Source organism: Gracilinanus agilis, chromosome 1 (genome assembly GCF_016433145.1).
Source record: "Gracilinanus agilis isolate LMUSP501 chromosome 1, AgileGrace, whole genome shotgun sequence".
NCBI classification, from domain to species: domain Eukaryota; kingdom Metazoa; phylum Chordata; class Mammalia; order Didelphimorphia; family Didelphidae; genus Gracilinanus; species Gracilinanus agilis.
In genome coordinates, this window is record NC_058130.1 from 708,671,824 (window position 1) to 708,686,122 (window position 14,299).

At 43.6% G+C, this 14,299-nt stretch overlaps 1 protein-coding gene across 1 annotated transcript; it reads right to left on the reverse strand.

Moving 5' to 3' along the window:
• Positions 1-8,517: 8,517 nt before the first annotated feature.
• LOC123256291 (beta-1,3-galactosyltransferase 2-like) lies at positions 8,518-9,540 on the reverse strand. Its single transcript, XM_044684942.1, has one exon. It carries the CDS (start codon positions 9,538-9,540, stop codon positions 8,518-8,520), a length of 1,023 nt encoding a protein of 340 aa, XP_044540877.1.
• Positions 9,541-14,299: the final 4,759 nt, after the last annotated feature.

The following is a 14,299-nucleotide window of genomic DNA, read 5'->3' on the forward strand; positions in this document are numbered from 1 at the left end:
GGACAGAACTAGGAGCAGTGAACAAAAGGGACAAGACTTAGTTTTGATGTCAGGAAAGTCTAGCTAACAATAAGAGCTGCCTCAACAGATAGTTGTTTTTCAGCTGAGGTTTGAACACTTGTTGGACTGTCAAAGAGATTCTTAATGTTCAGGTATGAGTTGGACTAGCATGGCCTCTGAGGTCCCTTCTAGTGCTGAGAACCTTTTATTCACTTGCTTCATGCAGTCTTGTGGAGAAGTTATTTCTGAAATAGTAACCTATTAGTGATAGGTTATATTGATCCTATAGGTTATATTGATTTTCTATTTGGGAATTAAATCTCTGCTCTCATACTACCATCTTTGTGATTGTGGAAAAGTCATTTTACCACTCAAGAGGCCTCAGTTAAACATAGAAAAATGAGGGGAGGATTGAGTGATCATAGGGAGTGTGATATGTCTTCAGGCAGAGCATTGTAGTCAGAAGTCTTGGATTTGAATTTTGCCTCTTTATAATCACTGTGATCTTGAGCAAATAACTTTAACGTTTTTGAGCCTACATTTCCTCATAAAATTAAGAGGTTGGACTAATTGATCTCCATAGTCCCTTCAAGGTTACAATCTTGTGATCCTAATGGAATTGTTTTGGCCACAGGCAAGGAGGAGGGCTTCAAGTACAAGGCTAGGATGTGACAGTGCAGTAGATAATAATTAGGAGGGGTCTAGCCATGGTCTGGAGGACACAGCACCAGAAATTAGCAGCAAGAACCTGAGGAGCCTTAGATCCAGTAGGGAATATCAGTACGTAAAAGGATTGTCCAAATTCTTGGAAATCATAACTGGTTTTATACTAGGAAGTGGCCCACAATTCAGAAGCAAGGTATGATATCCAAAGTAGTAGTTTTCCTTCTTTCACCAGATTTTTAGCAGAAAAGCAGACATGGTAAGTAATATTTATTTTATATGGACCTCTGGGGTCACCATGAGATGAAGTATTTGAAATTACTTGTCTAAGCATTAGGCAGTAAGTTTGAAAGGTCAAGACTATATACCCTGTGTCTTTTGCCTACAAGGTTACTGTATTGGGGCTCTTCAGTAAGTGCTTGCTGAGAGTAGGCTCCTAAATGCTTGTTGATATCACACTACTCACTCTCAAAAGTCAGTGGGAAGGTCAGAGCTTTCTAGAGCTAGCTGGGTGGGCCTAGGAGCTGAACTTGGTTCAGAAATTTTGACATTTTTCTTCAGGTATCAGAAAGATCTTTCTCTCCCACAGTGCTCAGCCTTGGCGATAATTAGATTCTAAGTTTAGAATTAGAAAGATACGTTTGAGATTGTTTATAGTTCACCCCCTCATTTTACAAGTGAGAAACTAAGGCCTAGGAAAGAAATGTCTTAAATGAATGAAAAAGCATTTATTAAATGTTTACTATTTCCTAAACAGTAAATACAAATAGAATCAGTCCCTGTTGTCAGGGAATAGCTGTTTTAATTGGAAGAGACAGCATAGAAAGGAGAGAGGTCAACTGCATGACAGAAGGAGTAGGCCGTACAGGGGGGATAGCAAGACTCACTTCTTAGAGTGTGTGGTTAGGTCATGTGGCAGTGCCTGGGGTCAGGAGGGAGTTGTGGGTAGAGTCAAGAACAAGGACCACCATGGTCTTTCATCCTTCCAGAAAAATTACCATCATAGGGCTTAAGCAGCCCTATGTTTATGGTCACCCAGCTAGTCAGTATCAGAGCTGAGTGTGGAACCCAGGTCCATTGACTCCAAGTCCAACACTCTTTCCACTACACCATAATGCCTTATCTTTCACCTCTTCCCTTTACCTGATGGATAGTTAAGTGTACTTTTTAGTCACCTATGTGCACCCTTCTGACTTGGAGGGACTTGGTTGCTGTGTTTCCTGAGAGGATCACCCCAGAGGAACACCACAAGGTTTTAGATGGCTTTAGAAACTCCCTGGATGATCTAGAGCTCAATTTGTGGTAGGTTAGTGTTGTCCCAGGTCTAGCTCTTATGTCAACCCTGTCGTGATCTTCCTGGAACTTTGTACTGTTCCCTTAACACTAGTCCTTGGTTACAATCTTAAGTATTTTTCCCAAGGTATGTAAGCTATTAAGCTATAAAAGCTTATACTAATTAAAGCCACACTAAGGCTTTTGGGACACTTTATTAGATGCATTCTGTGTCCTTTGGTGAAGGGCCCTCCTATTGCTTTTTCTCCCCTCTTCCACTCCACCATGGCTAGAGGAAAGTTCATTTTTGTCATTGCCTTTAATGTTTATATTGCTAGTTTAGAGAGCACAGTAACAGGGGAACCTATAGGGTTGGCCCTGGAGTCCTCTGGTTAGAGGGCGGGGATGGATCATGGTTCCTATTCAGATAATGGAAAACAGGTACTATTTGCCTCCTGGAAAGTAGATCAGTATTGCAACAGCTCCTGTGGCAGAAAACCATCAATGAAACTTAATTTGGTACTGCAGGAAAGTTAGGAAGGATGCATATGGGCTCTACCTCAAGCTATTGTATGCATAGTCCCACAAACATATTTTCCAAGTAGATAATTCTTTATGTTTGGGGCAATAGCCAAGACCTTAATGACCAGATCATTGGATATCACGTAGCCAAATTCACTGCAATAAGGAGGGTACTTGGTTTGGGAGCTGACCTCCTTTGGTATTTCTCCACTTTTTGGGATCTCGTTGGGTTCCGTATTACTATAAATATGTCCAGTAATGAAGTTCTTGAGCTGGGTCTCTTGGAAGACAGTACCTGCTGTACTGTAAAGACATTTCTATCTACCTTGAGCACATAGCGGGCAGTGGAGCAGTAGTGAACTGCCCATTCCAGTTCCATGAGAATCTTAAGAATCAGAATGTGGTATGTATCGAGGAAGCCCTACCTGGAGGAGGTCTTTGTGCTTCTGGTCCTCATCAACCAAAATATCCCATAAGTTTCTAGGGAAGAGGAATGGAGGCAGGCCCATCAGGAAGACAAGGTGGATATCCACTCCAGGCACCACAGCTTTGTGGCCCCATGTGCATTCAATGACCTGCTGTCTGCCAGCTTCCCGGGGTTTATTCATGACCAACATCAAAAAGGAAGGGGCTGGCAAGATTTCTCATGCATATTTGTCTGGATGGTTGAACAGAAAGGGGTAGGTGTGGGCTTGCACCTTCTCCAAAGGATACTGTATCTGCCCCATGACCCTCCCATTTATGTGTGGATGACCGTACAAAAGTAGTATTAAAAAGTCCCTCTTCCCCTGAGCAGCACCTGACAAACCCCATGTTTTTCTAATGGTACCAGCCGTGTCCTGGGCAAGACGGAGTAAGAGACCAGGTCGTTGTTAGAGACCTAGGTTACAGTGTCTGTCCTCAATCCTTCCTGTCTTTCCCTGCCATGCTAGGAGATGTTTCCTTGTTAAGGGTTTGGTTGGTTCTTCCAGATGTAGATCTGGAGCAGCACAGGAAATAAGGGGACTATGGTGATTGCCCACTTCAAATGTGGCAGGAACTTAGAAGGGGGCACTAGAGATTGGTCATGAAATAGTTGTGGGATTACCCTCTATAGTGTCCTGTCTAATGCTCCTGGACCCTGATCTCTTCCTCTTACTATAGATGACTTCCATATAACGTACATAAGAGGGAGAATTTAGTGTGCCCCTGAATTCAATTAACATGGGTAAAAGAGGTGCTTGAATTAATAATTCCATAGGGCCCCAAAACAATACTGATAAGAGGCCAGGGCAGGTAGATGAAAGGAGTGAAGACATTATACTGGGCAGAATCCTAAGAGACTTAGAGCTGGAAAGGACTTATAAAATCTTGTCTATTCCCTTTTTACTAATGGAGAAACGGGTTCAGGGAGGGAGCAGTGATTTGCCCAAGGCTACTGACTGAGGTGGTGGGGCACAAGGAGGAGCCTGGTTCTCCTGTCTTACTAAGGTCTCTTCCCACCATATCAGACTGCCTCCCCTCCTAACCTGGATTTTTTCTTTCCTCATAACTGCCCTCCACAGCAGCCTTCTCCCAGCCTAAACTTGGCTTTCTGAGATAGTATCAGGATGGCAGGAGACCCTCTATAAGCTTTCTTTGCCCTACTGAGGACACTGCAGGGATCCCCAGCCCAGACAGCATCCTCATTCCCATGAATGAGAATGAACCTTGGTTTCCCTCTTTCACTGTTGCTGCCTGCCCCACCTCATTTTAATATTCAGTTTTATTGCATCACAGTTAACACATCACCCAAATCCAAGTTCCTTGTTGCTATATGTTCTGTGTGGTCAGTCAGAGGCTAGGTGTAGCCTCATTCCCACAACTGACTGGCCACCTGGGACATTACTGGGGATCCTGGTTTTCTCAGCTTTAGGGTTTATTTTGGATAGAGAAAAGGGAGTTAAGATAGCTCTGTGGGGTGGTATGGTGAGGTAATCATTACTGACATGGGGGGGGGTCAAGGAAAGTTTCATTTTGAAGGTTACATTAAACCAGAAAGTGGTTATCCTACAAAAACTGCAAATTCATAAAGCCCCTGGGGCCTCTAAAATTTCCCAGCAATTTTTTTATTACAGAATTTATGATGGTGGACTAAGCCCAAAAGTGCATGAAGTTCCTGCCATGGGTACCACATTCTATTATTTATCATCTAGTCTCCTGGACAGTTCTTGTATGTGTCTGCTTTGATTTCATCACAACAGGATTTCTGGGACAGTTTGAATACCAGACTGGAAGAGGTTCTCCGGTGTCCCGAGTGAGTCCTACAGACTTTGAAGGGTCTGAATTCACTGGAAGATGGTACACAGAATAGTTTCTGAGAGGGTACAGGAGCATCTATCCCATGACTCCTCAGGAGGTTAAGGGTCTCCAACCCTGTGATCTGGACCAGTGTCTACCTCAAGGCAGCTAGTCCCTTTGTCCACCCACTGCCCTCTGTGGAATAGAAGATTACTAAAAACTGCATTTTATCTTGTTCTGGAACTAAAGGCCTGAGGACAGTGAGATGAAAAGAATCCTTTAGGTTATGAATACACATCATAGATCAGTAACAGTCTTCTTTCATTCTGAATCTGCATTCTTTGCATCTTTTTACTCTTTATGGCAGTCTGCCTCTCAGAAAGATGCCTTATCCCATGTCACCATTTCTGGTGTTCATTTCTCTCTTTAGGCCCCAACATGTACATGTGTGTAAACTAACACTCTCTCTCTCTCTCTCTCTCTCTCTCATAAACACACACACATAGGAACTGGTAGTACCATCATGTAATCTTTGCTCCACTTATGTTAATGCTTGAATACCCACCTTTCCTCTGCTACCATCACTGCAGTTTTTGAATTCACTCCATGTTTGTTGCTATAACCCTACCAGCTGCAGGTTAGTTTACCTTCTCAAAAGAGTTCATTATCTAGCTTAACAGCTTTCTCCACCCAAACCCTTGCCTTCATACTTGTGGATTTCTAAATACATGTTGATGTCTTCCTTGAGCACCTTGGCCTTCCAGTTCAACTCAAACTCCATGAACTTCATCTTCACAAAACTTTAGCCTCCAGTAGGGGTGATGAGAAATGCCTGTAGAGCATTTTGTGTGTTTTATCCTGATTAGGCCTCCTCTGGAGTACAAAATTTAGTTCTAGATGCATGTTTTAGGAAATCACCTTGAGAAACTTATGTTCAGAAGATGGTGAGGGCACAGGACATCATCATGTGAAGATTGGCTGGAATAACTGGGGAATAACTTGGCTTAGAATAGATTGGGGAAAGGGAGGAGTCTCAAATTTTGTAAGGCTGCGTGTAAAAGAGGATTACACTACTTGGCCCTGAGGGCAGAACTAGGAATAAGAGGTACAAGGTGAAAAGAGGCAGGTTTCAGTTAGGGGAAAAACTTTTTTTTCCTTTAAGTATGAATGTCCTCAAATGGAATGGACTGCTTCAGGAGTTGGTGGATTTTCTTTCACTGGAGGTCTTCAAGCAGTGACAAGATGACTTGATTGGGCTGTTATGGAGATTCCTATTCAGGTACGGGTTGGACCAGACACCCTTTGAGGTAACCTTAAAGCCCTGAGCTTCTAACATTTAAATCTCTTGTTCCTACCTCACAGGGTTGTTATGGGGATCAAATGAAATATTGTATGTAAAGTGCTTTATAAACCTTGAGGCACTTTATATGTCAGCTTTTATAATTATCTGTGATATAAAGCACTGTAAAAATGGGAAGTTATTTTTTTCCTATTATGTTATTGATGGTGGCTGCTCTGTGTGTCTAGCTGCTAATGACTCTATCTGTGGACACTCCAGTCTAGGTGACCACACTTACTGTCTTGAACACTGCCCACTACTAGCCCCTTTTCTTGTGTCTTATTTCTAGTCCCAGAGCTATGTGCTGGGGGCCTGGCGTTTGTTGGGGCAGGAAGCTTCTTGTGACTAAAGTATATTCCTGGATCATTCCAGCTCCCTGAATTAAGATGAATGTAATCTAATGGGGATGTATGTGGGGGAAATGGCCCCACTGACAATTATATCCCTAACAGCCTGTGTGGAGTACATACAGCAAGTGATGATGCTACCCCAGCACTGACTGGTGAGAGGCTGGGTACAAACTTTCTCGAGAGACAGGAGGAAGGAATATTCAAGCAGGGCACTGGAAAAAAAAGAAAATGGATGTGGAGTCGGGAATCATCTAATTCTGGCTGCTAATAACAAGAGGCTTGCCCCCTTCTGTGGCGGGAAGCAGTGGCTGCAGACGTTCTCCCAGCTGTGGTTCTCACTCTGCGAGGCTGGAGTTTCAAGCCTTCACACCTCTCTTGTCCCCAGTTGTGATTCTTTTCAGAGCCTGAGGTTCCTGTGTTCAATTGCTGGGGCAAGTTGCTAAGGGTCTAGGTTGCTGTGGCATAATGATACACAGCTCAGAAAAGAGCCCACAAGGCAGACTTAAGCCTCTTTTTATCCTGTTCAACTAGCTTACAGTGCCAGGCTGTTAAGCCATCAGGGAAGCTGGGACAGGAGGACTCACAACCTTGAAGTTTGGGAGGTTGTAGTTTGGGTAACGGGTGGTGAGAAGGTTTGCTGCTTGATTCTTATCTCCTGTTATATATCTTTCGTTTAATTTTAAGTAAATGTCCTCTTGCATTGCTATGATGTCATGTGATTAATTCTGGCTCGTGGGGGGTGGTTCAGAGAGGGTAAAAATGGCATGGGAGTTCACGGGATCATAGATTTAGAGCTGGAAGTGACCTTAGATGCCATCTAGTCCAACACTTCATTTTGCAGAAAAGGAGCCGGGCTTAAGTCACAGGTAGGGCATAAGCTAGGACGGAGCTGGGATTTGAACCCACATCTACCTCCAGAACTCTTCCCACCACACTAGGCTGTTGACTATAGACTTTCAGTCTAGGAACCAAAATGTATGGTTCTTTACATAAATAAAGGAAAATCGGTCTGCTTTGGCAGGTGTGTGCTTTATGTGTCTGTTCCACTGCGATGGAGAAATTCCAGTGTCTTCCAGCTCCTACTCCAATGGGAGTGACTGGCCCAAGGCCACATCTATGGTTTTATCCATACATTTAACAGAAGACAGTACAATTTTAAGACTTCCAGAATCATAGGATTTTTTTAGTGGAAAAGGTCTTGAGAGCCACTTGAGTCTGGTTTGATTTTATAGTGAGCAGACCAATGGTCTAGAGAAGGGATCAGAGGGATTAAATAGCAGTTGCTGAATTTATTGACCACAGTTCCAGTATTTTCAGCACCATAGACTCATCCCTGACTTGAAGTCAGCAGGTCTGCCTGGTTCAGGTGAATGCTTGTGGGGCAGGAGAGGAGCCTCCAAAATGCCTTCCAAGTATGAGTTTTGGTCATTCCCCCCCACGCCCCTCAATCTGGTCCTGGTAAGTTCCATCAGACTTTTCATGGCTAAGAGTCCTGAAAAGAGCACTGATTTTGGTGGGATGTGGCGGTGTTGTAGCAGCGACATGGAAAATATTTATGTACATTTAGAGAAAGGGTTTCCCTGGATCTAGAAGCAGGTGTGGAGCCAGAGAGGGCTATCCCATGCTCATCCTACTACTCGGGGAATATCAGTTTCCAGCCAGGTGCTGCCTTGGCGATCATTTGGTTCAATGCCCTCCTTTTACAAATGGGGAAACAGATCCAGGACGCCGACATTGCCACTAATGATGCACAGTAAATTGCTGACCGGGCTAAAATTCAAACCTCTCTCCCACCTCATGGGGTCAGAGCCCCTTTTATACCAGGCTGTTTTCCTTCTAATCTAGACCTCTCCTTTCCTTCTCTCTCTCTCTACTTCATTCTCTGTCCTCTTTTCCTCAGGGTGAGAACATTTCTGTCAGCACCTTTTAATAGAGATATTCCAAGTCTGGGAAATGAGATGGGGGGGGGAGATGAGGGGTTCATGGTTCAGTCTGACTTGCAGGGGTGGGGTGGTGAGGGAGGAATCAAGAGGACCCTTCAGTATAGAAAATGCCTCTGGAAAAAGGAAATTGATTTGGGGTCCAGCTGAGAAATGTTCCTTTGTCAGCTCTTCACTCCAGTGGGCAGGTGCCTTTCTGGAAGTCAGGCCAGACCTGTACAAGTTTCTGGTGCTTGAAGGGATGGACAAGGGCAAAGCCACGGAAGTCACAGCGTTTGTATGATCGGCCAAACATCGGGAAGATGTCGGGGGGCCCAAGAATGAGCTCCACCCCTAGATGATGCAGGCATAACCCCACAAACACATCTTCCAGGTGGATAGCTGGCACTCTCCGGGCAATGGAGAGGACCTTAAGGGCCAGCAGTCCAGACAGCACATAACTAGGGCTGCAGCAGTGAGGTGGGTACGTGGTATGGGAGAGCATGTCTGGAGGCATGTACCGAGGATGGGACTGCCTTTGAATGGGGCTTCTGTTTCTGTAGGTACAGCCAGTGATGAAGTCTGGCCGGGGATGCTGCCCAGACTTTAGTGTCTGCTGCACCAGGAAACTGGGGTTCAGGACAACGTTTCCATCCACCTTAAGCACATACTGGGTTCTAGGGCAGTATCGGGCCACCCATTCCAGTCCCATAAAGGTTTTGAGAGCCTGGTTGTGGTGGGTATCCAGGAAACCCACCTGGAGGAGGTCCTTGTGCTTTTCATCCTCTTCTAGTGGGCGGGGGGAAGATGGGTCAGAGGACAGGCCCATTATGAAGAGGCATCGGATGATCACACCAGGTATGGTGGTTTCATTCCCCCATGTGTGTCGGATGGCTTCCCTCAGAAACCGGTCCTGGGGCCGAGTCATCACCAACATCAGCAAGAAGGGTGCCCCCCCAGAAGCACTGCACTTATCTGGATGGTTGAGCAGGAAGGGGAAAGCTTGGGTGGATTTTCCATCCAGGAGGACTGGAACCAGAACACACCGTGGGAACTTCAAGTCGGGATTGAGCATGTCTTTGGTCCTGGGACTCCATCCTGGATCTTCTGAAAACATCCGGCCGCCTCGTGACCAACCTATCAGCAGCACCAGCAGCCCCCCACAGGCTGTACCCAGAAAGATCTCCAGTACCGGATGGTTCCAGATCAACTTCATGATGCCAACGTTCTCCTGGGCAGAGGAGAGGGAGGGAGTGGGTCAGGGTAGGGAGCCCAGGGCATACATTCACCTCCAGCTTGGTCTTTCTCCTCCCTTTGAAAGATATTTCCTAGTGGCTGAGGGTAGAGAAGAGCTGGGCTGTACCAGTGGAGAGGAGAGGGTCAGCTAAGAATGCTTACTCCTTCCTGATGATACACACCTCAGTAGGTGGTGATGAGTGATAGGAGTCTTCCACAGTTTGGGGATGGCTGTTGCCTGCAGAATCAGGGTGGATAATTAAAGGAAAGCCTTGTCTGGATGAAAACCTGAGCAGGATTACTGGGGGTTCATATGGCCAGAAGGAAGTCCTAACTTGGAGAATCTTATAGACTGAAAAAATTTAAAGAATTTGTTCCAGTTTCTCAGGATTACTGGATCAAAGAATCTAACCCAGAGTTGGAAGATACTCTACAGTTTATTTGTTCCAAACCTTTCATTTTCAAGAGGAAAATAAAACCCAGAGAAAGTAAATCGGAAGCCCGAGGCTTCATGATGTGTCAAGTCCAGGAGCAGAGCCCAGGTGCCCTCGCTCTCAGGGCAGTTAGCCTTCCTGACACAACCTGGAGCTCAATTATCACCCCCCCACCCCTTCTCTTTCCATTTCTTCTCTCTTCCCATGTCATTTTCCCAGATAATTTTCTATCCTCAATCAGATTTTGGGGCTCAAACCAGTATTATTACAGCCTCCCACCTCTTCTCATTCTCACCCTGGCCAGTTCATAAAAGGAATTCCCACTCACTCCCAGATGGGGGACGTTTGGTTTGGTCTACTTTTCTGCGTTAGCCTCCATTCACCAGAATATTCAGTTTTGTTGCATCACAGTTAACCGGTCACTCCCCATCTCCCAGGCTCCACAGAGGCTGTGTCCTGTGGGATTGTCAGGTCACTTGGAAAGGGATATCTCATTCCACTGCAGAGGGAATTCCCAGGGCAGGTGAACCCCAGAAAGCTAATAGCACAGTTGGCTAAACATGCGACATTTATGTATTCTCTTTGTAGGAGAACTTCACTGGGTTTTTAGAAAGTCATTTAACATATCTACCTCATCATACCTTCAACCTCATCTCTCTGACGTTGGTGTGAACCATCCACAGAGGTCATGATATGGGAGTTGATGATGAAGCCATTGCTGCTCTTCAGCTTGGAGGGGAGATATGAGAAGGAAAAGAAAGCTGGGAATGAGGGTCATTACTCAGCATCTTGATGCCACTGTAAACCTCCTTTTCTCCAATGATCTTCTCTACTTCAGCCACACATTGACCTTTAATTTCACTCTATTTTGGAGCAACGTCGCTTTGAGGATTCAAAATTGTGAAATTGCGTTCCCCAACTTGTTTCCTCATCTTCCGATTCCCCTCTCTCACACTAAACCTTCTCTTCTAGATAATCTGCCCCTATCTTGGTCTTGCTCTTGTGAAAAGTGATTGATTGATCTATCCTCTAGTTTATTTCTACTCAGTGTAATTCAATTTAGAGTGATTCCTTAGGGCAGTGGTTCCCAAACTTTTTTGGCCTACCACCTCCTTTCCAGAAAAAATATTACTTAACCCCCTGGAAATTAATTTTTAAAAAATTTTAATAGTAATTAATAGGAAAGATAAATGCACCTGTGGCCATCACTGCTCCCCTGGATCCATGCAGCACCCACCAGGGGGCGGTGGTGCCCACTTTGGGAATCACACTGCCTTAGGGGAAGGGATTATATTTGTATGCTTACCCATTAATATACATTTATTATATTTAGTCAGTTTAATCAATTTCCTTTAGGGTAAATTAGATAAGGTTAAATAGATTGATTCCTTCTTATATTAGACTTGAAGACTTCAGTTGTAGGGGCAGTGAATAGAGTGCCAGACCTGGAGTCAGGAGGACCTAGGTTCAAATCTGGCCTGAGATACTCCACGACTGTGTGATCCTGGGCAAGTCACTTAACCCTATTTGCTTAACCCTTGCTCTTCTGTCTTAGAGTTTTTACAAAGACAAACTTTTAAAGAAAATATGTAAGTACATTTGTTTAACCAAAAGATGCTGGTTGGAGGACCCTCAACCTTTTAGCTTGATGGGTGAGAGGGCCTCCAGACCTCCATCTTGAGCCTGACCACTTAGGTCTTGTGTGATAGAGATGTCACAATGATATGGAAAGTCTCCTATTTCCGATGCTTCTCTAGCCTTCATCATCTCCCTCTGTTGCCCAACATGAGGAGGTGCCCTTCCTATGACAATGTAGAAAATCTCCCAGTTATTTTCAGTGCCTCTCTGCCCTTGGTTGTCCAATTTTGGGAGGCATCCACCCTGTTGTCCTGTCTGTTGAGGTTAAGTGACCTGCTCAGGGTCACACAGCCAGGAAGTGCTGAGGCCAGATTTGGACCCAAATCCTCCTGACTCCAAGTCTGGCACTCTAGCTCCCCCTACAAACTGAACTCTTATCCAATTTACCCTATGAGCAACATGTATTAATTGACTGAATATTAATTAATTAAATTAACTGTGACATCCTATGACCATTTAGCAGAGATGACCCTCTCCTTGCTCATTCCAGGACCACTTGTGTCATCATCGGTTCTAGCCTTCCTGGTAGGCCCTTCTGGAGGGTCAGGGTTTAGATTGGTTAATGACTGAGATTCTGTAACTTAATGTACATCATCCGTCTCAGTATAAACTTTATACTGGAAAAAGGGAGCTTCTCAGATGGTGAGGAAGATCTGAGATCTTTTTTTCACTAAAGGCAGCCAGGTCCCATTAATAAATGGTTATTGGCTTGGAACTCTGCCTCAATTGTCTTTATTAGAGATTGAACAAATTTTGGGTACACATTCCTGACCCTGTGGTCTGTTGCCAAATATCTCCTCATGGAACCATAAATTCAATGGAAAGTTAAATACTTGCTCATATTTAATGTCTAGCAAATCTATAGCAAAAACATTATATAAAAATAATAGCAAAAAATTATTATATAAATATTTGACATTTAGTATTGTGGGGAAAATTTATAACCCCAATGCAAAAACTGCAAGCTAAATTTATTGAGAGATGGCCAAAACTCCCAATAAAGCCGGATCCTGGTCAAGATCAAGACCAGAGACCCCCCCCCTCCAGCCTTAGGAGATAGCCTTTTTTATGCCAAAAAGATCTGATGACACAGTGACAGAAAATACAATCACCACATTAATGATGCAAGTGCTGATTAAGCTAGAAAGTGTAAAAAGAAAATAGCACTGGATAGTAACTTATGTCTATTCTTATAGCTGACCTTTACAAGGCCTCTGCAATAAGGGGTTGGGGGCTAGTTGTTTTTCTGCTGACAATTATTACGAAATACTAGGAGTCAGCAATTGGGTGCCTGTCTGACTATCTTGTTATACAAAAAGAGGAGTGTGGTGGGCGAAGTGAAAACTCTTGGGTTATAGGCTTAAAAGGTCAAGATGTAAACAAGATTTGACACCACCCTAAACTGTATTTTTTCTTAGCTAATGTTTATAATTCATATGAAGCAAACTATATTATTTGACTGTAATCTCAAAAAAACTAATGATTTGTATTATAAAAATAATTATAAAGGCTAATATAATCATAAAAGGGGTCGGGGGCTTCACATTCACATTATATAATAAATAGCTCACTTATCATTGTACAGATGAGAAAACTGAGGCTGAGATGCCTTGTCTTGTCCAAGGTTACACAAGCAGTGAATGGTAGAGTCAGGATTCAAGCCCATTTTTTTTTTTTTTTTAAATTTCCAATCCATTCCTTTCTCCCTCTGGTTACCTTAGGATACTTTGACTTAATTTCCTTCAAGTACTTCCTTCTGTGTGAAGCCTTCCCTGACCTATCCAAATGCCACTGCCTTTCCCCCTAAATGACCTTATATCTCTTTTGTACAGACTTATAGACAGTCTGCACATATTGTCTCCCTTAGCAAAAATAAAAGCTCCTTATTAGGGGCAGGAGCTGTTTCCATTTGGTCCTTGAATCCTGAGATCTTAGTACCTGGCCCAGGCACTAATAAATGTCTGCTGATTGATTCATTGCCCTCCTGACACTCCTAACACGGATTCCCAGGTAGAACTCTCACTGGCAGATTTTTCTTTCACTGAAGAAAAATATGGATTCATCCCAATTTGTGGTGCATAATTTGAACCAGGACCCTCATTGCTGGGCAACAATCCATTCTATAAATCCCTCTAGTTTGCCACAGGGACTTGTCTTCCTTTCCTTTCTTAAGCCCAAAGAGGAAGACTTTGGGAAGCCTGCCAGAATGTACAACACTACTTGAACAGCAAGAGACTGTTTCACTTTTGTGTTCTTGGATTTATATATGGTTTATATTATATTATATTATATTATATTATATTATATTATATTATATTATATTATATTATATTATATTATATATTTTATATATGTGACTAGTGTCCAGTGCCAAGCACAGTGCCTGAAACATAGTAAATATAACACATGTTTTTTGGTGGTTTGATCTATTGTTTGAATGAATGAATGACTTGGAGGAAGGCCTAGGTGATGTGTTTATCTTGCATGTACTGTTTGCACTTGGTTTATACTGCCTTCTTTAAATATGCAGGGGGGAAGAAAGCTGTCACAGGTTAAATCCCCTCGAGGAATTTGGAGTAGTAATTCATAGTGTGAAATATCTGAGTCAGCCAATAGATGGCACTCAGCTTAAGCGGTTATCTCCAGTCATAGTCATTCATGTTTTTT

Coding starts and splice junctions, on each gene's coding strand:
- LOC123256291 (XM_044684942.1), bottom strand. CDS start 9,540: ATGAAGTTGATCTGGAACCATCCGGTACTGGAGATCTTTCTGGGTACA.